The 27452-nt window shown below is 39.4% G+C and overlaps 1 protein-coding gene across 3 annotated transcripts in view; it reads left to right on the top strand.

The window, feature by feature from the left end:
• The window catches only part of LOC135469750 (dedicator of cytokinesis protein 7-like), a 65618-nt gene that overhangs the window by 10492 nt on the left and 27674 nt on the right, over positions 1-27452 (top strand). For all 3 annotated transcript variants that reach the window (XM_064748330.1, XM_064748329.1, XM_064748331.1), the window contains exons 11-29: positions 295-469; positions 3356-3564; positions 4489-4582; positions 5724-5886; positions 6138-6255; positions 7080-7150; positions 7841-7985; positions 8606-8707; positions 9330-9416; positions 9963-10179; positions 10659-10817; positions 12429-12590; positions 13613-13689; positions 15192-15287; positions 20598-20741; positions 21887-22000; positions 22334-22641; positions 22922-23231; positions 24262-24444. In XM_064748330.1, coding sequence (XP_064604400.1) covers positions 295-469; positions 3356-3564; positions 4489-4582; positions 5724-5886; positions 6138-6255; positions 7080-7150; positions 7841-7985; positions 8606-8707; positions 9330-9416; positions 9963-10179; positions 10659-10817; positions 12429-12590; positions 13613-13689; positions 15192-15287; positions 20598-20741; positions 21887-22000; positions 22334-22641; positions 22922-23231; positions 24262-24444 — 2934 coding nt within the window. The remainder of the gene's footprint in view (positions 1-294; positions 470-3355; positions 3565-4488; positions 4583-5723; positions 5887-6137; positions 6256-7079; positions 7151-7840; positions 7986-8605; positions 8708-9329; positions 9417-9962; positions 10180-10658; positions 10818-12428; positions 12591-13612; positions 13690-15191; positions 15288-20597; positions 20742-21886; positions 22001-22333; positions 22642-22921; positions 23232-24261; positions 24445-27452) is intronic.

Raw genomic sequence — 27452 nt, forward strand, 5'->3', positions numbered from 1 at the left:
AGGGGATAGTGCAATGACTGGGTGACCCATATCAGTATATAGTCTCGGGTGGAGCGCCTTACTTGCCTTCGGTAAGTTGTCTCAGTAAAGCAGCACTAGATAATAAAGCGGTGGAAATGCGTCCTGTAACAACAATTCACATTACACGTACATGCACTCCTTCGTCGTCATATGACTGAAAAATTGTTAAATACGACGTTAAACCCTAGCACTTATTCAATCAGTTAGGTTTAAATAAATAAATCAATCAGTTTGATGATCTATAATGGGAATTTTTCTCTTTGATTTTTGCAGACTAAGGAGGAGAAGTATCGCAGTAATGCCGCTCAGTTTTGTGATAGGCTGGGCAAATATCGCATGCCCCTAGCCTGGACAGCTATCTACCTGATGAACATCGTGAATGGGGCCAACAGTATTGAGAGAGAAAGCTCTGTGGAAAAACAGGACCCTGAACGTACAGCCAGCTTGGGTAAGAAGCCTCTTGTCTGCATTTTCACTATTCCAGAAATCTTTATCTCTTCAGGGTTACTCGTGCAAATTTTGGAGGGTAGTTCAGTTAAGTTTATTTCTAATGCATGTATCACATTTTGACCAGTGAGGTACTAGAGTGAAGGAAGGGTTGTGACCATTTATTTCCTAATTTTGCACCCAGACTGGAACTGACATTATCACAGTTGGATTTCTATAGGAACAACATGTGACTGAAGATATATGCAAAGAGATCTCATCCTATGACTTAGTTGACTAACCTGTAACAGGGCTCAAATTAAGTGGCGAATGGTCATTTGGTTCATATATTTGTTACCACTGCTGTGAATGACGCGAACATACTTCCGTTCGCCATCTGTAGTCCGGAAAAGAAAGGTTTATAAGTTGACATGTTCTCTAGTGAAAGTCACCGTAACTTTTGCTGTGATTTTATTAACTGACGGCTTTGTTTATGCTCTCCACCGCGCATTTCATTCTACATAAAACGACAGTTAGGAAGGGCTTCTGGGAGATCATAACTGACTCTACATTCCCTCACTAACCACTTCAATGATGCTCACCTGTTTTAGGAATGTACGAGTGATCTGATTAAGGTTAGCCAGTCGGCGTTGCCAGGACTAGAACCCGAGGCAAAATGACCAGCTGTCAACATGTGTCAAAACTTCTACTTTTTTAATTCATCGGATACTTCCTACTATTCCTTTTTAACTGTTTTAGATTGAACAATGTGAATTTCAGTGCAAAATCTCTCACAAATCCGTAAGTCTTTAAGACATTTGAGAAATGGGATGTCAGTGAGGTCTTCATGTACGATCTGGATGACAACCTGAAAATAACCAATCTCGAAGCAAGATATGCTGCAAACAGGTGTCGGAAATACGTGCAAAGGCAAAGCGCCGAGGGATAACCGACAGTTCCCTGCCCTTAATAATATTGTATGTTGATGGAGTAAATTATACAGACAAGACATGTGAATCAGGCTCTCTCCATCCAGGCAGCCATTATGTGGACTACACTCCACCACTACCACAACCACAACAACAACAGCCTCTTCTGTGTCTGCAGTCTGCCCGTTACTGCCAGAGTTGGACTTCCTGTGTTTTTAACATAAATTTAGCATTTCGTCTTGCAGTGAAATTGAGTGAACTTACATTCACTGACTTTACTGTTTTTTATTGTCACAGTGACATTTAAAGTATGATTTTCTGTGTTTTTGACATTAATTTTGCATTGTGTTGAACATTGAAGTTGAGTGAACCAATGACTGAGTGACTTTTCAATCCATTTCATTATCACAGTGACATTTAAAGTTCTGGTGTGGTTTTTCACACGCACTTAATTTGTTCTTGGTTACAAGTTGCTAGATGTTCGTTGTTGATAGTATTGTTCTCAACAATTTTTCAGTCATATGACGACGATTTTTTTTTTTTTTTTTTTGAGAGATTAAATGAATAATAAACAGCGTTTTGGGAGTTTATAATTTTTATTGTTTTAAAAGTACAGATACAGTAACAGTAAGCATAAAGATTAAATTAAATACTATGACATATGATATATATATATATATATATACAAGCTGATTTCCACCTGACCGTCCTGTTTCCTTTTGACACTCCAGTTTTCTTCTTGACACTTCCTGCTTTCCTCTGGACACTCCTGTCTCTTCTGGAGACTTCTATTCCCTCCCAATGCTCTAATTTCCTCCTGATACTCCTATATTGTTCCGACATTCCAATTTCTTCTGGACACTTCAGTTTCCTGAAGATTCCGAAGATTATAATTTCCTCCTGACCCTCTATTTCCTCCTTAATCAGAGATTTCCTCCTGATACTCTGATTTCCTCCCGACACTCTGATTTACTCCTTAACCTACAATTCCTCCTGACACTGATTTCCTCCTGACACTCTGATTTACTCCTTAACCCATGATTTCCTCCTGATACTCTGATTTCCTCCTTAACCTACGATTTCCTCCTGATATTCTGATTTACTCCTTAACCTACAATTCCTCCTGACACTGATTTCCTCCTGATACTCTGATTTACTCCTTAACCCATGATTTCCTCCTGATACTCTGGTTGCCTCCTGACACTCTGATTTACTCCTTAACCCATGATTTCCTCCTGATACTCTGATTTACTCCTTAACCCACGATTTCGTCCTGATACTCTGGTTGCCTCCTGACACTCTGATTTACTCCTTAACCCATGATTTCCTCCTGATACTCTGATTTCCTCCTTAACCTATGATTTCCTCCTGATATTCTGATTTACTCCTTAACCTACAATTCCTCCTGACACTGATTTCCTCCTGATACACTGATTTACTCCTTAACCCATGATTTCCTCCTGATACTCTGGTTGCCTCCTGACACTCTGATTTACTCCTTAACCCATGATTTCCTCCTGATACTCTGATTTACTCCTTAACCCACGATTTCCTCCTGATACTCTTGTTGCCTCCTGACACTCTGATTTACTCCTTAACCCACGATTTCCTCCTGATACTCTGATTTCTTCCTTAACCTACGATTTCCTCCTGATACTCTGGTTGCCTCCATCCATGAAACTGGCTATCAGAGTATAAGTGTAGTAGTATCTACACTGCTGTAGTATGACAATAGCAACCACATATACTGCATACTGTTTTTATGAGCTTCCTGAAAGTGCATTTTTAGAGGCTTCAGGTGAAAAACACTAAATAAATAAACAAATGAATAAGTAAATGACAGAATGGTATCAGTTATGTTCTTAAGTTATGTGTTTTGGTGTAACAGTGAAGCAGCGTGTTGGAATTTCTTGCCGATCTCTGCCTATGTCAAGGAAGATAGTGCAGACTAGTATCTAATTTAATTTCTCTGTTTGAAGATCGGCGAAACTCTGGCAACCCGACCACTCATTTTGAGAACCTGAAGAAGAAATCCCGCGATGATCTGACAGCTGCTCGGCGTGGCTCATTGGAGAACCGTGGACGACCAGGGTTTGAGAAGCGACGCAGTTGGTCTCCTGACGAGTACGGGTCAAGTTTGGAGAACTTCCGACCAGTCACACTAACAGTGTCCAGCTTTTTCAAGCAGGTTAGTATGCTTATCTGAAAGCAACTGTTGTTCCCCTCTCTCATTACTATTCGTTGAAGACCACATGTCTTCAACCAGTAGTAAATTGCCAGCGGTCGGTGGTATACACCGGAAATTTCAGTTCCTGAATATGGTGTTGAGCAGCAGTCATATAAATGCATAACTGAAAAGGTGTTCTCAGACGTCTTTACACACCTACCATTTTGTTGGCTTCTTTACTACATATGAAATTCTACATACTGAGGTTTTCAGTCAGAAACCTGGACATGGTTTTGTGCCACTGTACTATTATGGATTTTAGCCTTCAGAGCATATACATGTAGGTGTATCTGTCCTGCTCCTTTTATAACTGTATTTATTCTCATGCTGATTTTTTTTTAATTAAAATCAAATTTATACCAGGTATCCATTTTATATGAAGGATCTCTTTTTAAGCATATATAACGATCACCTATTTTTCAAAGTTAATTTGAATCCAGATAAGTTAAATTGTTTATTTAGTTTATCTAAAACATATGGTATCTAGAAAGTTTTATATCCATCTTACTAAAGTCCATGTCGAGAACTACTGTCTCATCAAGGAACACCTGTGAAAGGTGTTATCCTTATCCCTAATTTCTGAAGGTCGTTTTTATATTGATTTCTGTATTTCATCTGAAGTTCAGCATTTTTCATGCGGCACATTTTTCTTGATTCTGATTGATTCATTTTTTTTTTTGTGTTTTGGTGAAGTTATGTTATGAGAAAAGAGTTAAATATTAGCATAAAAAGGATCATTTTAAGGCCTTTATGTGCTTCTGAACGTGCACTTTTACACATCAAACTTGTGAAATGCAGTAATTTACTTTCTGGGGATTAGATGTACATTGCAGTGTATTTTCATACAAGCTACTTGTTATATCTACTAAATGTCCTGTTTTCCAGGAGGGAGACCGACTTAGTGACGAGGATTTGTACAAATTTCTGGCTGACCTCCGCAGACCTTCCTCTATTCTCAAACGATTGAAATGTATCCCAGGTAACTGGTTCAGTTTTATTTGTGATAACGCCAGACCTATAAATATTTGATAACCCACCCTTGATGAGGGTTCACATCATCTGTGGGAGCTTGGTGACAAGAAGTGGTCAATAGTGCAAGTCCAGCTCATGCTGGCTTCGCCTTCAGCCGTACATTGGAAAGTCTGTAAGCAACCTGCAGATGGTCGTGGGTTTCCCATGGTCCATACCCGGTTTCCTCCCACCATAATTCTGACTGCTGTCGTGTGAGTGGAATATTCTTGAGTATGGCGTAAAACACCAATCAAATAAGTACTCAACACTATTAGGGTCATCTGCGCAATATTTCACGTATAAGATACATTGTAGTTGTCAGGTTTATGTGTGAAGGAAATCTCACAGTCTGGTGAAAACCATGACCTCTCCGATACGGCTCCTTTGGTACTGACTTACTGGTATATTCGTAGTCAATGTAGTGAGAATCGATTTTTGGTTTGTTTTTTTTAAAAATTGTCTAAATTCTAAAAATATTAAATTCACACAAATTCACACCTCTAGATGGTCATAGGTTTCCCCTGGGCTCTGCCCGGTTGCCTCCCACCATTATGCTGGTGTATTCGTATAAGTGAAATTATTCTTGAGTATGGCATAAAAATCAGTCAAATAAAGAAATAAATAAAATTCACACTTTGTAAGGTCTTCAGTATGTTCCAGTGCTCATGTTCTAATCTAGGTTAACTCAGGGCCTGATGCTCGCAGGCTGTCCTTCCAAAATTTGGTAAAAAATTTTCTTTCCACCCAAAAATATATCAAAATCGACCTGACTAAATTTCTATGCCCTTTGTGGGATAACAAAAGGGTATTGGCTGTGCTGCACCTAAATTAGGCCTAGCATTTTAAAGTGTATGTATATTTAACTAATAGTGTTTCAGTTGTCATCAACATTCTATCCTTTGAAATTCAAAACTAAGAGTCAAGAATTTTCTGGTTGCTGTTGCAACCGTATTCTGCGAGGAAGGCAGGTAGGAAAGGTAAGCAAAATGTGTTAGCATCTGCATTGTTACAGCATCAGTATTCAGTGTTTCCTTGGAAGATCAAAACAGCGATTGTTTTATAAAGTTTTGGACAGAGTTGACAGACTGAAGTTATCTATTCCGTCACAGGCACCTTGAAGCTAGACATTTCCCCTTGCCCTGATGATGCCAAGTACTGCCTCAGCCCTGAACTGTTTAAGGTTGACCCTTACCCTGATGACAAGTGTCGGCCAACACGGGAAATTCTGGAGTTTCCCCCTAAAGAGGTCTTTGTACCGTACTCCACATACAGGTATGTAAATATACTGACATGTGTACATTTCTTTCGTAGAGCACAAAACTGTGTAGATGTTGCTTGTAGTCTCCCAAGTCAAATCCACCCCTCACAAAATTTTGTAAATCAATTTTTACAATTTTGAATAATGTCGCCTTTATTTCAGTCTCAGTTACAAGTGTTCTGAGAAAAATGTGCAAGAAATTGGATTGATGAAATTTGCTCAGTTTTGATGCCTATTCTGATGGAACAGAGTGTATGTGTTACAGGAACTTGATGTACGTCTATCCCAAATACCTGAACTTCACAAACAGACAAGGGTCAGCCAGGAACATTGCGGTCAAGGTGCAGTTTATGGCAGGAGAGGAGGAGTTAAATGCTCAGCCGGTATGTCTGATGGACCAACTTGTAAAAATATGTCAATCTGTTGTTGACCCCCCGGCCTCCCGCCCCCATAAAAACTACCGTGAAATATATGTGAGAGGAAAAACCATTACACACTGTCCACAAAAAGACTTTGATTGATTTTGTTTGAATTTTTTCAACCAAGGAAAATTCACATGAAACTTCTACAACTTGGTTTCTACAAGGCCTTTTCTTACTATATTGGGACAAGTGAAGTCACATCAGGTTTTTTTCGCACACAGACCACTAGATTTCATCAGTCAAAATGCATACACATATGGATTTATAAATGCATTCGCCAAATGGTCCCTGAAATGGACTATCTCATGCCAACATATCACTAATGACAACTGTAAAATCTGATGTTATGAAACCATTTCACTTGGTTCAAAAAAGTCTAAAAAAAATAAATCAAACTATTTTCCTGAACAGTTTGTAATGGTTTTTTCATCTGACATATACTTCGCTTTAGTGTTTTCTTGGCCTTTAAGAAACTTTACTGTTGGGTTTTTATTGTGGTTAGCTGTTGGTTTCAACCACTTACGGTCAAAGTCGTGTTTGTTACAGTTTCATTGGATCGTGTATTTCACCCAGTATTATAACATGATGGCATTAATTTAGATGACTTAATGGAGTCCTCCAGGTCAGTGAAGGATTAATAAACCAAAAAAAAAAAAAAAGACAAAAGAAAATATATGCAAGCTTAATATCCAGTTGTGATGACCTTGTTTTAAAAAAAAGAAAGAAAGAAAAAAAAATTCTCCACCAATTTTTTGTTGCATGTCATATTTTTTTGCTCATTACAGGTAATATTTGGCAAGTCAAGTTGTCCAGAGTTTTCTCGAGAAGCTTACGCAGCTGTCACCTACCACAATAAGTATGTTAACACTATCTGAGACATTATTGTTGATTAATGCCTTTTATAACAAAAAAATAATCCGCAATAAATTGTATTTATATATAACAATGAAAAATTCACCCGTAATCATCCATTTTATTTTTTAATTGGAATTTAATTGGATGGTGTCTGTATGGTAGTAATGCAACTGATAGCTGTGGATGTGACTCTTGGTCACACCATCCCCGATAGCACAGTTGGTCTGCTTTGTGAAACCCAGGGTCAATCCTGGGTCGAGTCACACCTAAGACCTTAAAGACCTACTTTGGTGTCAAAACATCTGTGTCTTAAAAGCAAGGTGAATTGATAAAGACTGGGATAGTCTGAATTGCTTTCCTAAATTGTGAAAATATTACAGTGAATTAAACCAATAGTGTACGTTTCGTCAGAATACATGGAAACAAAATATTTCTGTCCCTTCCACTTTCTCGCTTGGTGTTCAGCATGATTGGGATAGTGCAACGAATGCTTGACCTGTATCAGTATAATGGCTTGGGCAGGGTGGCTTACTTGCCTTCAGTAAGGCGTCTCGAGCGGTGGAAATCCGTCCTGTAACAAGGAGGCACATTGCATACACTCTAAGGACTCCTTCGTCGTCATATAACTGAAAAATTGTTAAGTACGACATTAAACCCCAGTCATTCACTCACGCACATCTCTTGGTCACAGATGTCCCGATTTTTATGAGGAGATCAAGATCCGCCTCCCTGCACGCCTGACTGATGCTCACCACCTGCTGTTCACCTTTTACCACATCAGCTGTCAGAACAAAAAGAATGAGATGACACCAGTAGAGGTGCCTATAGGATACACGGTAAGATTTACCCGTCTGCTTCTGACAACACCTCTGTCTTTCGTCAAGAATTGACATGAGGTTGGGGATTTGCGTTTGTCTATCAGTCTCTCACACTAAGGATGTCTGAGCAATAACTCAAGCAGGTTTTGACTGATCAGTGATGCTGCAGCTGGTGTTCAGCTGTGTACATGAAACATTGTAGCAACCACGGCTGTCTTGGTTTCCCTCTCATAAACTTATAGTGTCCATTTAAAGACTTGAGCAACTTTAACAAATTAATTCCTCTGGGATGGCCATGAACTTCCCCTGAACTCTGCCTGGTTTTCTCCCACTATAATGCTAGCTGCAGTTGCATAAGTGAAATATTCTTGAGCACGGCATAAAACATCAGTGAAGTAAAATAAATAAAATAACGAATTAATTCAAACTTGGGACTGAGGTATAATACAGTATCGATGAGAAAACAGCTAATTTAGCTGTTCATCCATGTTGGTAAGATTTGATGGTTTGTACAGCCATCTTTTATTCTCTGCATGTATTACTATTGACTGTGATGTTTTTGTCAGCTGTCATCAGCTTAACACTGATTAAATAAATGATTACATGAATTTATCCTGTGTTTTGCCTGTGCTTGTCAGTGGCTGCCCATCCTACAGCTGAATCGGCTGACAGTGGGAGAGTTTATCCTGCCTGTGTCACTGGAAAAACCGCCGCCCCGCTACTCCATGCTGCACCCTGATGTAAGTATGACCAAATTTGACTTGATAATGATGTTGGTATCTAGATCCAAACGTCATCCTCAAATAAGAAGAATCTTTTTCCTTGTTACGTCTTTCTGATATTTTTCTAAAATGACACATAAAGAGTTCAAAAAACTTTTTGCTTGTACGAAGATTTTCAAATCTTTCTTTTAAAGATTTTGGTTAAAGCTTTAAAACTCATTCTTTTTGGATGTGTGTATATTTCTTGACTTATGATAGAGAACATGAAATATGAGAGTGCTATAAAGCATGTGTACACCATCCACAACAACATCAAGGTTTTCCCGTGAAGCTGATTGTGGTGGCTATAAATAATGTACAGGTGCTGGGATCATGAAGCGATCTTGGTCAAAATTTCAAATCATTTTAATATTGTTATTTCTTATGTAACAAAGTAAAAAGATTGACAATGAAAATTCTGTTTAAGTTATTTGTAAAACAAATTACAGCTAAATTAATGGAAAGGAACAAGGATCAAGTTTGATCATTGGAATTTTGACTTAAGTCTAAGATTGCTCCTTGATCCAAGGGCCAGAACTGTTAATCATACATAACCTTCATGCGGCAATGGTTTTATCTGCTATTTGTTCATCATGTTCAGGTTCAGCTGCCAGGTATGAAGTGGGTAGACAACCATAAAGGTGTGTTTGGGGTCAGCCTTTATGCTGTCTCTTCTATTCATACCCAGGTAAGGTTACACTTTGATGTCTTCTACTCAAAAAACTGAAATAGTGTCAATATCTCCGGTAAAAATTTGCAGTCAAAAATAAAACACAAAGTTTTATTTTCCCACCCAGTCATCTTAAACACTTATGCACTTAGAGAAAAAGAGAGTTTTGTGTTTTTCTCAGTTTTCGAAAACTAGAAAAGAAGCACAGTGACTGTGTTTTTGTGTACAGGATGTAGAAATATCATAAACACTGTTGGACGCGTCATAGCCTGGTTGTGTTTTAAAAATGATCATCTTGGGAAGTACCATGATTGTGTTGTGTTTACCAGGAGAGTGTCTCGAGGAATATCAGTTCAGTATTTTGTGTTTACTGAATGAATATCAGTTAAAGTTTTCAAAGAATGACCACCTGAAGAATGATTTTGACATTTCATTTCGACAAGATACATATCTTTAGTATTTTGACTGATGTGTTTACTGCTTTGAGAAGTATCACTTCAGTATTGGTTAAAGTGTTTAAAGAATGATCACCTGAAGATCGAATGTGACTGTTCATGTTAACAGGACGAACACCTGGAGAAATTCCTTCAGCTGTGTCAGACTGCTCAGGAACAGAAGTTACCCCAGAGAATGACAGAAGCTGGCTTTGAGAATGAATTGAAGCGATCTCTCCTGGACCTGTTTAATGCTAAGGGAGAGCCACTGGTTCACTTCTTACCCCTGATTCTGAACAAACTCATACTGCTCATGGCCAGGCCACCCATGATTGGAGGAGGCATGAGTGAGTTCTCTCACAGTTTTGTTACGTAGCCAAGATTGAATTTAGTTAGGGTGTATTTTAATTTGAAGACGTTAAGCATGTAAGATATAGTTTTTTCATAAAATGTTTTTTTTGGGGACTGAAATGCAGGAAACATTTTTGTGGCTTTTAATTGTCACAGTGTAATATTTTCGGTTATGGCATACAATATCAAAATATCCATGTTAAAACGACTAAAACCACATTATTACCATTTGCTTGGTGAATGACATTGACATTATTTTAACATTGACCTCGTGACCTTCTGGTTAATGTTCCCGTTTGTTGTGCAAGGTCAGTTTGTTTTCGTCCCTGGATGAATCTGAGTGGAGTTACAGCTCTTTCTTTTGTGAAATGAAGGTTTTGTAAGTTTCTCGTATTTTATGAGTTTCATTTGTAAAAACTACAGGCAGGTGGAATTCAGTGAGTCAAGCTTTTGACATAAGTATGTTTGTTTTCAGTTAACATTGGTCAGACAGCGTTTGAGTCAATGGTGCATATTGTCCAGCGAGTACACAGCTTGCTGAAGGAGAGGAATGATCATCATGGCCGCAACATGCTCCTGGCCACCTTCATCCAGTACCTCAGTATCCTTCCCCATTCTGGACCCTTACACACAGGTTGGTATCCCACACTCTGGACTCTCTCAAGGTCAAGCCTCTCTCCCGACTATGTACCCTGCTGTTACACATTTGTATCCCCCCATATGGATCCTTATGCAAAGGTTGGTGCACCCACTTCTCTGGGCCCTTAAGCTCAAGCCTATCTCAATACTCCGTACCCTGCTTTCACACATTTGTATCCCCCTATATGGTCCCTTACACACAGGTTGGTGCACCCACTTCTCTGTGCCCTTAAGCTCAAGCCTCTCTCCCTACTGTGTACCCTCATTTTTACACATTTGTATTCCTTACTGTGGACTTTTAGGTATTGTTTGGTATTCAATACGTGTGCGCTTAAACTGAGGTCTCCGTGGACGTAGAAAAAGTTTCTTTATTTTGCATTATTTCTAGAGATATTTGAGATTATTTCTTTAAAGTGAAAGAGAGCACCTGACCAATGTTTATGTCCACTGAAAAACTACCGTTCAAAGTATCTTAAACCGGCATTAGAAAAAATATTTTTTTTCAACCCAGTAAAAGTTTAGTGAAACTTTGTCTTGACACAGCTTCTCGATTATCAACAGCAAGGTGACGTCACGTTTACTTTAGCTCTCTGATGTCAAAGATGTTTTCCGTATTATAGTCAGACTATGGCAGGTAAAATTGTGGACTTCAATGGTGAAGGTCCAAGTGATAAATAGCTTTCTTGGAAACTGGACATACTGGAAGGATATTTCTTCCACTGCTTGAACTGTTGATACAGTAAGCCTGCTTACAGTTTACAGTTTAAGTAGGCTGTATAGACGTATGGCGGTGGTATTTCTGGTTCAGGTTGTAGCCTCAAGAGAGATTGTGCTGACAATTTTGACCCCTGTTAAATGTTTACGAAATTACAACAAGATTGTTGTACAAAAAGACTCATGCTCAACTGTGTGCTTCAGTTTTGTGGTGTTGGCTTCTAAGATGAGAACAGTGCCTATCTAGTTATCGCGGACTTCAGAGAAAGCACTTGGGCTTGAACACGGCATTTCAATAATTTTACTGTGTTTTATAGAAAAAAAAATCATCCCTTGTATGCGAGAAAGACAAAGGAGCAAAATTTGAATTCTTGAAGTCCAATAAATTTTGAGAAAAATAATTGTATCATAAAAATTAATTAGTTTTAAGCATTGTCCATTGAGATGCCATCTTCTCATTCCCTTAAGCCTTCGACACCCCTAATGAATTTTGCCCTGACTCTGATATTTGTAAATTAGAAACTGCCGACTAAACGCTAAAATGATCGACAAAAAAGCATTTGTATAATTTGAACAGCATAGGTCTGGCATGCCTAGGGCCTGGAGGGGCGGGGGGATAGATGCGGTTTGGGTTAAGACGGTATGCTACTGTCTGACATAATTTGTGATGCTGGTGTTGAATATGACATGGTTTGTAAATCAACTACTTTTACATCTGTGGTGATCCGTAAATGATACACACCTATCCCACGACACTTGGAAATGGCCCTTTGGCTACTGAAATGATCTCAAAATGATGTCTTATGTTGTAGTTCTGTGTTATCATATGTCACTTCATGGAGTGAATGGGTAAAGGCTATGTCCTAACAGTATAATATATACTTGATTTCAGTGCCGTCAATGTCCAACCTGAACCAAGGAGGTCAGTATAACACGCTGGGTCGCCCCACCTCCCTGCCAGTAGGGAAGCAGACTTACCAGAGGAGCACCAGTGATCCAGACCTGACGGGTAGTAATCCCAGCTCCCCGGACTGTGAGGTGGCTAGTCTCATAGGTGAGTGCAAGGGGTCAAGTCCTGTGGTAGTGGGCAGGTGAAGTTTGGTACCTTTATCTTCAGATTATGTTATTATACCTCATAGAATGATTCTTGGTTTCCATTGGTCAATACAGGGTCACATGTTTCACAAAACATGATGTACCCGATTGTCATTACTGTAAGATGTCTTGTCGGTTTAGAACAGAGAGGGAGGAGATTCGCATGGATGTTTATTCAAAGACGATGTGTCAGTGTTGAAACTAACGTTGTCAAGTCAGTTGGAATAACAGATGAGCGACTGGGTATATATACATATATGTACATAATGTGAGCAGTATTAGAAAAGGCATGGGGGACCTCTGTGGCCTAGTGGTTAGTGTGCTGGCGCAGCACAATGACCCTGGAGCCTCACACCAATGCGGTCACAGTGAGTCCAGCTCATGCTGGCTTCCTCTCGGCTCGTAAGTGGGAAGGTCTGCCAGGAACGTGCGGATGGTGGTGGGTTCCCCTGAGTTTCTGCCTGCTTTCCACCCATTAAAATGGGGGCCACCGGTGTATAAGTGAAATATTCTTCAGCAAGTCATGAAAAATAACAGTCAAATAAATAAATAAAAAAGGTATGGTTGAATAGTATTAAAATCAGATCGGTGAACCATGGGATAACAGAAAGGTGGGTAGTAAATGTAAGATGTACGTCCATATGATTCTTTTCCCTGTCATGCCACCCCAAACTTTTAAACGCAGCTGAAAGTTTTAATGGGTGTAGGACATATTGATATTGTTACCAAATTTAGTGACCGCTGGCCAAAATATCGTGAAGGGGTTCATGTCTGTTTTTCATATTGAGGTGAATTTGCTTATTTTATTATGAGTAGGAAGACCATTGAGAGTGAACATCATAGGCTATGATACCTAGTTCTCTCCCGAGAAAATATTTCACTTTCACTTTCACTTAGATTTAAATCTTGATCGTTCACACTGGAAACTGCTGTAGTTTAATACTCTGAAGGATGTACGTGTACATGTCTGTAATATTACAGGTTCCAGGACCATTGACAGAGCCAGCAGCATTCGCGATGGACCATCCTCAAGCTATACCAAACAAGGAGGGAAAAAGGTAAGCTGCTAACAGTGCATGGCCTGCAGCCTGCAGGAAAAGGTAGTCATGAGCAAGTGTATCTGCTTGTTTAAATTGGGATGTCGATGGATTGTGTCCTTCAGCACAACATAGTAGTGGCACCGTACTGTGTGGTGCCTGCACTTTACTGTGCGATTGTGAGCATCACAGTACTGTATAGTTTGTACCATGCAGTACCGTGTGGCTGGTTTGCAGTAATACCAGCACTGTGGAATTATACAGTACTGAGTACAACACTGTGATTGATTTCAAATCACAAATCAGTTTCCTGTGTGTTCCTTGATTGAGTCTGTAATATGGAGGGATTTTGATAGGTGGAAAAAAAAAAGGGTGTGAGAATGTTACATTTATGTCTCTGCTTTCATTCTGCTTAGCCAAAGGCAAGGCCTGTATATTCATCGTGTTTAATGAGATCACTACAGTGGATATGTGAACAGTTGCAATAGAAGTGCAACTAAGATAGATACCTATTTTCGACAACTTGCATGGTACATGATTTGAATAGTGATTTCATTCATTCGCCTAGAACATACCCTGCATCTTTCCAACATCATTGAAAACTGTTTGTCTTTGCATGATAGATTTGCTGCTGCTATACTCTAGCTAGTGCATCTTGACTGTTACATTTATCTCTCTTCTTTTCACCCTGTTATGAGGGGCTGGCTTGAGTGTTACATTTATCTCTCTATTTTCCACCCTGTTACAGCTAGTGAATGAGGAGCTGGCTTGAATGTTACATTTATCACTCTGCTTTCCACCCTGTTACAGCTATTACATGAGGAGCTGACTTGAGTGTTACATTTATCTCTGTACTTTCCACCCTGTTACAGCTAGAACAGGAGGAGCTGGCTTGAGCCTTACATTTATCTCTGTACTTTCCACCCTGTTACCGCCTAGCACATGAGGAGCTGACTTGAGTGTTACATTTACCTCTGTACTTTCCACCCTGTAACAGCTAGTGAATGAGGAGCTGACTTGAGTGTTACATTTATCACTCTGCTTTCCACCCTGTTACGGCTAGTGAATGAGGAGCTGGCTTGAGTGTTATATTTATCTCTGTACTTTCCACTTGAGTGTTACATTTATCACTGCTTTCCACCCTGTTACGGCTAGTACATGAGGAGCTGGCTTGAGTGTTACATTTATCTCTCTATTTTCCACCCTGTTACAGCTAGTACATGAGGAGCTGGCTCGAGTGTTACATTTATCACTCTGCTTTCCACCCTGTAACAGCTAATAAATGAGGAGCTGGGTTGAGTGTTATATTTATCTCTCGGATTTCTCTTCTGTTACAGCTAGTACATGAGGAGCTGACTTGAATATTACATTTATCACTCTGGTTTCCACCCTGTTGCAGCTAGTAAATGAGGAGCTGGCTTGAGTGTTACATTTATCACTCTGCTTTACACCCTGTGACAGCTAGTACATGAGGAGCTGGCTTGAGTGTTACATTTTTCTCTTGGATTTCTCTTCTGTTACAGTTAGTACATGAGGAGCTGGCATTACAGTGGATGTTATCCAGTGGATCCACCAGAGAAACAGCTATCAGCAATGCGTGGTTCCTCTTTGAGCTCATGGTAAGATACAGTCAAACCTGTACCTACGGCCACCTGTAATCAGCGTCCATCTGACGTATACGGCCACTCTCTGCCGCGACCAAACAATTTTCCATGTTAAACGACCTGTAATATGCGGGCCCCTGTCCAACGTGTCCAGCGGCCAATATATTTTGCCACCAAATTCTTTATCAGCCTGTCCTGAGCGGCCGAGACTTTTAACAGTAATGATGATTGCTGCATCAGACATTCAAGAATTTCAAAATGGCGACCACCCGACACGTTTTTGAAGTGATTAAAAGTTACAACCTGCCACTTTGTGATGACAAGTGAAGTGTGAACATTATTGGTCAATAGCACTGAAGTCTATTCTTTAATCAGGCCAAGCTGGTTATTGTCCGGACACCCCTGCACTGTGGACCTCCATGCTGAGGTCCCAGCTATGAAGGCCATAAACAGCGGGCAAACTCGGATATAATCGGATATAATCTGACCTTCTGTGGTTCCTCCCATGAATGGTTTCTTTGACAAATTATCTGGCTTGCTTGGCCATTATCTTTGCAGGCAAATGGTGTTGTGTTTTCATTTCGCATGGCTAAAATATTGCCTGTACCGGCCACATGGAGAAACTGACCTTCCTTCACTCATACATGTTGTTGTCGTTGTTTTAGCAGTAATGGTAAATATGATCGAACATCTCAGCAGTCTGCCATTCACAGTCCAAAAGTTTGTTAGAATAGTCATTTATACCTATGTAGGCAAAACTAGCCCATGGCTTTCTAGGGCTTGACAATGACAGGAAGAAAGTCCTCCTGTCATGCGTGCCCTCACCTGAAACTCTTTCTGTAATCGCCTGTTAAATGCGTGAAGTCCATAGGTCTACCCCACAAAACTTGAAATTATTGAGTTATTATTTTACTACAATTGTTATATTTCTATGAAATTTATGTAGCAGAACAGATTAGTGCTTTAACAATTATGTAAAAGATTATTATGTAGGCCTACATGTGTAGATTTCCTGAAACTTAATTCAGTTGTTATTTGGCTTGGTCTTCACAACTTGTCTTATGTGACCAACTGTCATAGGCGGCCACTTTTTACTTGTCCCTTCACTGGCTGCATACAACAGGTTTGACTGTACATTAATTTTCCTCTGTCCAGAAATGTTTGCTTGAGCTGATGTCTTCTAAGAATATTATCTGTTAGCAGACTTTACCTATGGTGGAGAACAAGCTATTATAAGATATTTGTTTATTCATAATATATTTTCTGTCTATTAATTCAGCGATTGAGGCCCTTGAAAAATATTTGCCCCCTTGATCTGAAGACATTTCTTTAGCTAGAGTCATAGGTTCAAGCGTACAGTTGAAGTTGTGAAAATGCTATGAAATAGTTCTTCTTGTGCCTTTTTGGGGTGCATTGACTCAATTGGTGAAAGCATTGGCTCACTGCAGCTATTAGGACCTTGACTGTTAGGTCCTTGACTATTAGGCCCTTGACTATTAGGTCCTTGACTGTTAGGTCCTTGACTGTTAGGTCCTTGACTGTTAGGTCCTTTACTATTAGGCCTTTGACTGTTAGGTCCTTGACTGTTAGGTCCTTTACTATTAGGCCTTTGACTGTTAGGTCCTTGACTATTAGGTCCTTAACTATTGGGCCCTTGACTGTTATTGTATTTTCACTTAATCCCTATCCATGTATTTTCACTTAATCCCTATCCATGTATTTTCACTTAATCCCTATTCATGTATTTTCACTTAAAGGAGAAGAAAACATAAAAATGATGCCAAAATCAGATGAAAGAACGTCAAAACTTATTTGCAAATATGATCTTTAATATTTTTTTGGATTTTTTTTTTTCAAGAGAAAAGGGTATTTGAAAATATTTTTGTATGGTCGGTATTTGGGACCAACTTTTGGTATTTATCATTGTTGCATAATAATGTTCTAAATAAGGATGTGATGTTTGTCTAATAAATTTATTTGAATGGAAATTTGTTGTTTATATGGAAACATATACATTTAACCTAAATTATGATAATATTTATGAACATATTATATAAAAATATAAATATGATCCAAATTGAGGTTTAATATATTTGTTAGCTGAAAAGAACAAATTCTAGTGCCAAAATATTTATTAAACCTGTGTTACATCCTCATTTATGACATTATTGAACAAAGACTATAAATACCAAAAGGTGGGCTCAAATACCCACAATACAAAAAATATTTTCAAATGCCTTTTTTCTCCTTAAGGAAAAAACGGAAAAAATATCGAAGACCACAATTAGGAATAACTTTTTGCACTCTTTCATCTGAACTTTGTCATTTTTATGTTTTCTCCACCTATAACCCTATCCTTTTATTTTCACTTAATCCTCATCCATGTATTTTCACTTAATCCCTCTGCGTCTATTTTCACTCAGCCCCTGTCCATGCGTTTTGACTTAATCCCTGTCCATGTTTTTCACTTAATCCTTATATTTTTATTTTCACTTAATCCTTATCCATGTATTTTCACTTAATCCCTATCCATGTATTTTCACTCAGCCCCTGTCCATGTATTTTCACTTTATCCATATCCATGTATTTTCACTTCATCAGTCTCCATGTTGTTATCCATAAGTAATGCGTCTGTCAATCTATACCATCCCAATTCCCAAATGCCTCTGAAAGAAGCCATACGTCATCAACATGGAGATGCGGCAATTGCGGACATCAACAAGCTCAACAAATCAGAGAAAAACTATGTCAAAACCAGCAACCACCTCACCTTTTTGATGAAATGTAGGAACAACAGGCTGACACCCAATGGACTTACCTTGAATTGCCCAGTGCATTCACATGCAGCAAAGAAGATTATTAACACAGCCAGCAAATTACTAGTGAAAGAGAGAATCCAACATCACCGGAACACCAAAGCAAGAACCTTAACCACCATTACCCAGCTGCAAGAGAAACTACAGTCGACCCTAAGTGATCATCATTACAAATCATTGCGACAGGCACAAACAAACAGCAACCAACGGCTTGACCAGAAAGTTACAGGATCTCAAAAAAGAATGTTTGAACTTCTGTCTGAGCACACTAACAGAGAGAGTACTCAACGGCCAGCTAGTCACAATAGCAAAACTGTCATCAATCTAAGCAGTCGGACCCTCACACCCAATGAAGCAACATTACTGGCCAAGGGTTTGAACTATATTCCTACCCAGAACAAAACCCCAGAGATGATTTTGTGTCAGCTATAGAAAAAGGTCTTCAACAACTCGCCCCAGGAGGTAATGTTGATTACATCCGACACCAAATCAGCGACATTCTCATCAAAGCACCCAAGCAAAAACCAAACATCACCCAAGAAGAAAGAACGGCCATCAAGAACCTACGCTCCTATAATACCATCACCATCGCCCCTGCAGACAAAGGAAGAGCCGCAGTTATACTTGACAAGAACAAATTCAACCAACTAGTCAACAACATGCTCAGCGACCCAACGATGCAGGCCAATAACCAAAGATCCCACACCGAAACTAGAAAGAGAATTTAGGGCAAAACTCAAAGCCCTGCATAACATCAATGAAATCGACATCCAACTGTACCGAAAGCTCAACACAACACACCTCAGAGCACCTTACGCCAGGGCAACCATCAAAGTCCATAAGAACCCGATCAAAGCCCAACTCCTGACCTGCTCCAGAGGCACCGTCCACTACGACACGGCACAGTACCTCACTAAACTCCTAACACCTCTGGACAAAACTTCCAAATCTTACATCAAAGACTCAGCAGAATTTTGTAACAAAATTAAAGACATTCCAGGCACAGCCCAACTTATCAGTTACGACGTCATGGACCTATTCACCAATATCCCCAGAGAAGAATCCCTAGACATCATACGACAGAAGCTGAACAGCGGACAACACCCTCTCAACACAGCCATGAAACCTGACAGCATAATCAGCCTCCTGGACTCGTGTATGCGTTCCACCTGTTTCACATGGGGAGATGGCATACACGAACAACTTCACGGATTGCCGATGGGATCCCCCCTATCACCACTTATCTCCGAAATATACATGACATAATTTGAGAACAAAGCCTTAGCTGCAAGCTCCATCAAACCGTTGTGTTGGTTCTGTAAGGTAGACGACACATTCCTAGCACTAAACAAGACTGACAACCCCCAGTCCCTACTTGACCACCTCAACACCCAGAGCAGCAGGATACAGTTCACCACGGAACAAGAATGCAAACAAGCCATACCCTTTCTGGATGTACTTATCAGCAAGAGGAACGACAAACTCCTCACTTCAGTATACCGCAAACCCACACACTCAGACCAATACGTGAATTACCAATCTAATCAACCTAATCGGATCAAGAGAAGAATAATATCTACCCTAACAAAACGAGCCCTACAGATATCCAGCATCAACCTCCAAGAAGAAATAAAGCACCTCAAAACAGCCTTCACCACCCATAACCGATACCCCCCACAATTAGTGGAGAGAACGATCAGTAAAACCCTCAATCCAGCTAACAGGACCAGAGCAACGAGACCCGACCACCCCAATATATATATAATCATTCTGTATATAGGCACCCCAAGCTACCAGATAAAAAGACTCCTGCAGTACAAACTGAACATACAAACCACGTTTACCTCTGCCTCTAACCTCAAAACCCTACTCAAAGCCAATGGAAAGAAACAGCCAACCCATAGGGAAGAACCCAAAGGATCTGTGTACAGCATTAATTGTGACTGTCAACGGCAATACATTGAAGAAACCGGTAGACCATTCAGTTTCAGAATTGCAGAGCACAAGGCCTCAGTAGAAAAATTAGGTGGAAAATCAGCCCTCAGTGACCACATCAGAACCCATCCAGAACGCCAACTCCAGTGGAACACAGGTCATACCCTACAGAACAACCAGTCAGACTACAAAAGAAGGAAACTGCTAGAAGCCATCATGATCCGACAACGACATTTCACAGCTTAACTGAGACAGCGGGTATTACCTACCGAGCGCCTACAATGACCTCATCAGATTAGACAGTGACCGCCTTAAACCCTGAAGCCATTATCTATAGTTACATTGTTGCCTGTTTTTGACACCACTCACTCTCTTACTGTATATATGTTGTCTTGTATCTCTGTGTGTTCATATGGTTTGATAATGATGTAAGAACCTACATCGAAACATCACCAACACAATAAATCCAGGAGTTGTTATCCATAAGTAATGTCTCTGTCAATCTATACCATCCCAATTCCTAAATGCCTCTGAAAGAAGTCTCCATGTGTTTTCACTTAATCTCTGCCCTCAGGTGAAGAGTATGGCAGAACACCTGGCAAAAACTGACCGACTGACCAGTCCACGACAAACACGCTTCTCTGACCACTTCATGGAGGACATCAAAGACCTGATCAAAGACATCATCCTGAAGGACATTGTGGACAGGTGTTACAAGGTGAGTGGACACAGGAGGTAACCAGTTACATCAAGGTGTACCTCTGAGTGGGGTGCTCCAAGCTATGCAGCAGCAAGTACTGTCTTTAAAGTCTATGTATGACCCGGCCTGGGTTTGATCCCTGGTCTCCCGACTTCGAGGAGGATGCTCTAACCATTAAGCCATCAAAACACTATGACTACAGGAAATGTGTAAATGTCATGGTAAGATTGACCATAGTGGTTTCAATCCTTTTTACCCAGCATGGTATTTTCTAGATTGGCAATAATTGATGAACGGTGCTGTTTTGTGTGGTCTTGCATGAAGTTATGTGGAGACCACTTCCATAAATATGACCTTAATCTGATGTAGGTGATTTTATCAGTAACTCACAGAAAATTGGTGGTCTACTTGACATAGTTCAGTTTCCACCACCCAAAAAATTGGCCGCTACCACCATGTATGTGGTTAAATTCTATGCCCTTTGTTTGTGTCTGACAGTGAAATGCATAAATCAGTGACATAGCATCAATCTAGCAAAGTTTCCGACTAGAATGCTTTTGTTCAGATGTTTTATTTGGCCTGTAATTTCACAGGGAATAATAACATAATAGCAGTGTAACAATATAGAACACTTCAGCATGTCAAACATCTGACGGAAAATCTGCTTGTGTTATTGTGAAAAGACACTTGTTTTGATCTTATTTTTGCTTTGACATGGGAAAATGGATGGTTTTTGTTGTTTTCTGTTAGTACAGGTGACTTGTAAAGTAGTGAAATAGCCAGACCCATCTAATAAAAAATTGACCGAGGAAATTAGAATCTCAATGTCATGTTTTGAAATGTAACCCATTAATTACCCTAATTCTTCTACCTTTTTAACCAACAAATGTGGCCAATATTTTGAAAATTCTGAGAGAACTACGTGGGTGTAGAGAAATAATCTGCCCAGTTTTATGAAACTTACGTCTTAGTGACGCAAGCATCATATTTATATAGTGTCATTTTCATATATATTTGTACATGTATGCATACATTCCACTTAAAAAGTGCTTTAGAGGTCGAAAAGGTTGGAGATTTGCTTTGTTATGATGTAATTTTAGATTGTACAACACATTCATGGTTTACATTTGCCTGACTGATGAATTCATGTTTTTGACTGTCAGGACCCAGTTTTAGCAAAGACCGTGAACAGCAGCCTGGCTTTCTTTCTGTATGACATGTTGTCTCTCATGGACAGAGGATTCGTGTTCAAACTCATCAGCTATTACTACAGAAAGGTGAATGCCAGCACTTTGTCAGGTGTAAAGTAATGTAGCAGTGTGTAAGGTTTGTTTGGGCTACTTGTATATTGTGTAAGGTATACTTTGATACATACTGTATATGACCTGGAATTTTGTCTATGACAAAGTTGCTTAATTTATGAGGTCGTAGAAAGGTATTTTGAGGTTTATTCAGACAATAGGATGATATCCTACAGGAAATATTTTTCAGCTTAAAGTGATACTTTTTTTACCAATATTTTATCTCTAAAAGTGTCATTATTTATTATAATTTTTATAGCAAATGCAGTACTACAAGATGATGTGTGTCACTTTCACTTTCATTTTCAGATGGGTGAGAAGATGGAGACAGTTGCAGACCCGACCACACCCATGTTGTTCCGCTTGGACTTTCTGCGAATTATTTGCAGCCATGAGCACTTCTTCCCTCTTAACCTTCCATTTGGCACCCCTCTGACGCCCTCGGCACCTTGCAGCCCAAGCCCAAGTGTCACCAGCTCCGCCTCCCAGTCTTCTTATGCCTCAACATCTACATTGACGGAGCGTGGGATGTTTGCAGAGTTGTCGTTGGACTTCCGCACTCAGCATTACCTGTTGGGACTTGTCCTCACAGACCTTTCTCTGGCCCTAGAGTCGCAGTATGTAACTCAACAGTCGGAAATACATGAACTACATCAAACAATAGGCAATCAAATAAGCAATGAATTAACATTTTTCAGATTTTAAACAGTTGACTTCTGTTACAAGCCTCACTTCTCTTACTGCAGATTGTGGCCTGGGATCATTATTTTTTTGCTTTTCACTAACGCTAGAATATTCACCCGTAAAACTGACTTCAATCGTATAAGGGAATAATGAGCATGGCATTAAACAAAAGTTATATTAATAAATAAATGATTGTTACTTTCCTACCTGCAGCAACTCGTTCATCCACTACAAGGCCATCAATGTTGTCCGTAATCTTCTCTATAATCACGACCTGGATGCAAGGTACGCTGACCCCGACATCAAAGCGAGGCTAGCTGCCCTCTACCTGCCTGTCATCGGCATCGTCATTGAAGCCCTGCCTCAGATCTATGATCCCAACACTGAGGTTAGGAACCGTAACTCCATGGTGGAGGAAGGCGATGACCGCATCAATCAGCGGGTTGCCATGGAGATTGCAGGCTCACTGTTTGGACGCTCTACAGTTATGACGTCTCTTGACCAGTTTGACAAAGGCTCCAGAGTAAGTCATGTATCAGATTTGTTTGTGAGGTTCATTTTCAAAAAATAACAAAATTCTACTGAGGTCTTTGTCAAACCACTGAAGGGATTGGATCTCATCTGCTTGTTTGTATTAAGCCAAAAATTTGATCCAGCTACATGGAAGGTGCCCTTTTGTGAAGAAGTAACTGAGATGGACATTTTTTTCAGTGTATTGCTGAATCTTGTATGCAAATGGATAGTTGTTTATGCAGATGGATAGTTGTGTATGCATTTAGTTGTGTATGCAGATGGATAGTTGTGTATGCAGATGGGTAGTTGTGTATGCAGATAGATAGTTGTGTATGCAGATGGATAGTTGCGTATGCAGATGGATAGTTGTGTATGCAGATGGATAGTTGTATCTGCAGATGGATAGTTGTGTATGCAGATGGATAGTTGTATCTGCAGATGGATAGTTGTGTATGCAGATGGATAGTTGTATCTGCAGATGGATAGTTGTGTATGCAAATGAATGGTTGTGTGCAGATGGATAGTTGTATCTGCAGATGGATAGTTGTGTATGCAGATGGATAGTTGTATCTGCAGATGGATAGTTGTGTATGCAGATGGATAGTTGTATCTGCAGATGGATAGTTGTGTATGCAGATGGATAGTTGTATCTGCAGATGGATAGTTGTGTATGCAAATGAATGGTTGTGTGCAGATGGATAGTTGTATCTGCAGATGGATAGTTGTGTATGCAGATGGATAGTTGTATCTGCAGATGGATAGTTGTGTATGCAGATGGATAGTTGTATCTGCAGATGGATAGTTGTGTATGCAAATGAATGGTTGTGTGCAGATGGATAGTTGTATCTGCAGATGGATAGTTGTGTATGCAGATGGATAGTTGTTTATCCAGATGGATAGTTGTGTTCATCATCTGTTCAATAATATTAAACTTTTACAGCTTTGTTAAACTGAACGTTATGGAGCTTAACAACAGTCTGATATACAACTACTGTAATTATTTAAGAAAACCCTCTGTGACCTTGAGTTGTCCTTGACAGGCCCAGTCGCGTCGATGTCAGCTGAGCATGGAGTCGAGTCGTCACCTGCTGTGCTGTTTCCTGTGGGTAGTGAAGAATGCTGACCAGGCTGTCTTAAGACAGTGGTGGTGCAAACTGACCATGCACCGCCTTAGCTCTCTCCTGCAGGTCATCTTTCTGGCCATATCAAACTTCGAGTACAAGGTAAGCTGAAACCCTGTCAACACTACAGCCCCAAGCTCTTTATGTTTTATGTGTTATGACAAGTGTGGTTGTTTGTAAGGCTCAGTTGAACTCCAGGAACAAAGGTTTCCGCCACTTGTAAACCTGACTGCCGAAAGTCCAAAGTTCTCTTGAAGGCAACAAAACCAGTAAGATTAAGTATATGTAAGATGATACGCCATTAAACACTGTCCAGTAGAATAGCACAGTTTATTAGGGGTTCACACTAGTATCCTGGTGGGACACCTCTTGAAATCGTTCGAATTATTATTATAAGTCGTAAATTTGCAGTATCTCCAAAACTGGTGAAAGGAAAAAAACCAATCTTTGGAGTCGTAATAAGGAACATATGAAGCAGCTTTTGAGGTTTTCTGCTTTGTTATCAGTCACGTGATTTAGCGGCCATTTTGAATTTTATTGATAAGCTAAAAAAGTCTTCTCCAAAACGGCTAAACCTGCCGAGATAAACTTTTCATTGACAGTTTTTAGGTGGGTCACCCTACCCATATTGTAAAAAATTTTAGTGTGGTATGTAAATAAGACCAAAACTGACCAATGATCTAGGCTCAGTTTTTAAAACTGCTTTAAATTATTGAACAAACACACTCTTTGGTGCCCCTTGACATCACAATTACAAATCTGCAAGAATTATTTTTGTACTTTGTGTTGTTTTCATGTTATGGCAAAAAAAAAATTTGACAGAATTGTCCTAAGTAAATAACATGAAAGCTTCGTGCTAGACTGCATGAAACCATTGACTGCAGTTTATGTGGGAACGGGCATCAGCTTTGCAAGCTGTTCTTTCTGTCTTTTGTCTGCGGCTATCAGCAGAAGATCAAAGCCTCCTAGTCTCTACCCTAGTCTTCATTGTTTGGTGAATTGTAAATGATGCTTGGCAGTGTAGGGTTCAAATCCAGTACATGTCCCTTTCCATTTCACCTCTATTTTTTTTTGCATTTTCTCTTCTTTTTGCGTGCTTATTTCACTATTCAACGTACAATTTATTCAGAGCTTACAGAGCTAAACCTGTCGAGATAAGCTATTCGTGTGCAGTTTTTAGTTGCATCACCCTACCTATATTATAAAAAAACTTTTAGTTTGGTATGCAAATAATGCCAAAACTGACCAATAAACAAGGCTCAAAAGTTTAAACTGCTTAAAATCATTGAACAAACACACTATTTGGTGCCCATTGATGTCACGATTACAAATCTGCAAGAATAACATTATTTTTCTACTCTGTTGTTTTCCTGTTTTGACCAAAAAACCAACAAGAATTTGACAAAACTGTCCTATGTAAATAGCATGGGAACTTCGTGCTAGACCGCATGCAACCATTGACTGCAGTTTACCTTGGGAACTGTCATCAGCTCTGGGACAATGTATTCTTTCTGTCTTCTGCTCTTGGGCACCAACTTCACAACAATGTATACTTTCCGTCTTTTGTCCTCCAGTATCAGCAGAAAACCAGAGTTTCCTAATCTCTGTTCTAGGCTTCAGTACTTTTACTTCAGTACAGTTGTAAATGATGCTTGGCAGTGTAGGTCTCAAATCCCAGTACATTCCTTTACATTTTTTTCGTGTTTTTTACCATTATCATGAACTTCATAGACATCAGGCTACCAGAAGGGGTAAAAGTCTAGTCTCATGGACCCTGGTGACGCTGTTGGGTAGCAGCTTTAATTTTTTTAGGATTTCACTTACTGAGTTAAATGATTTTAAAATTCTTTGGTGGCCTGTATTGACCCAGAGTGTATTAGTAACGTCACATAATATTTTTGGTTGAAATAGTTCATTTCAAGATCCATTTTGTACATTTTGAATGATGAGTTGTAATTGTCTGTGTGTGTGAAGTGGGAAAAACAGGTTTGACATCACTGGCCCAGATATGGGCTGACGAGGCCACCGTACAATCTAAAGGCTCAAATGTATTTTTTAAGTTAAAAACAAATTTAAAAAAGCAAATCAGATTATTTTTATGGACAGTGGTTGATGTTCTTTCATCTGACGTATACTTCATTAAGTGTTTTCATAGCCTGTAACCTTGCTTGTATAAATAATGCATGACATGCATACATGTAGATTTGAGCCTTAGTGGTTATTATTGTACTGTGATATTGATCATCTCAAGCATTTTGGGTTTCACCGCAGCCATGGGCATAATAAACAAACCTGCATAAGTGGAAAATTCTGAAGTTTGGCATTAGACATTAGTCAATGAAAGCAATACATCCTGAACACGACCTGCATCTCCAGTTGGACTATAGTGGTTATCGTATTATGGAACTAAACAGTAGATAGAACTGGTAACATGTGGGTAAGGTTGGGACTGTACAGCTCAGAAAGACAGTGCTAGTGAATGAGAATGTATTTTTCACATACATGTGTACATACAGTTACCATGGAAATGGTCTTGTTACTTTTCCCGAAAGAAACAGGGAAGTGGGTTATCATCTCACGGTTAAAGGCAAAGAACACACTAGCCTGAAGTACATGTCAGATGAAAGGCCATTAGATATTGTCAGGGAAAATAGTTTGATTTATTTTATTTTTTTTGGAATATTTTTAGACCTAGTAAAATACATTTAACATTTTTGATTCTTCTGTGGCATTTTCTGACCATATTGGGACCAGTGATGTCGCTTCAGCTTCTTGCCACTTGACACACATAGATTGCTTTATTTCATCATTCAATATGCATCTTTTTTTTTTCTTTTTTTTTTTTTTTATTGGTTTTTAAGAATATTCTTAACTCAAGAATATTCAATATGCATTTTCATTTAGAGCTATGAGTGCATTCAACAATTGGACCTGGAAACCATTTGAAGCCAAAAACATTGCTGTGACATCACTGAAACCCTCTGTGTCCCAGCCGATCACCATAGAATCCTATGTTTTAAATGCATTTTAGTGGGTTAGAAAAATTCTAAAAACATAAATTAAACTATTTTGCTGGACAGTGTTTATAGGTCTTTCATCTGATAAATACT

The sequence above is a fragment of the Liolophura sinensis genome, chromosome 7 (genome assembly GCF_032854445.1).
Source record: "Liolophura sinensis isolate JHLJ2023 chromosome 7, CUHK_Ljap_v2, whole genome shotgun sequence".
Classification (NCBI taxonomy): Eukaryota; Metazoa; Mollusca; class Polyplacophora; order Chitonida; family Chitonidae; genus Liolophura; species Liolophura sinensis.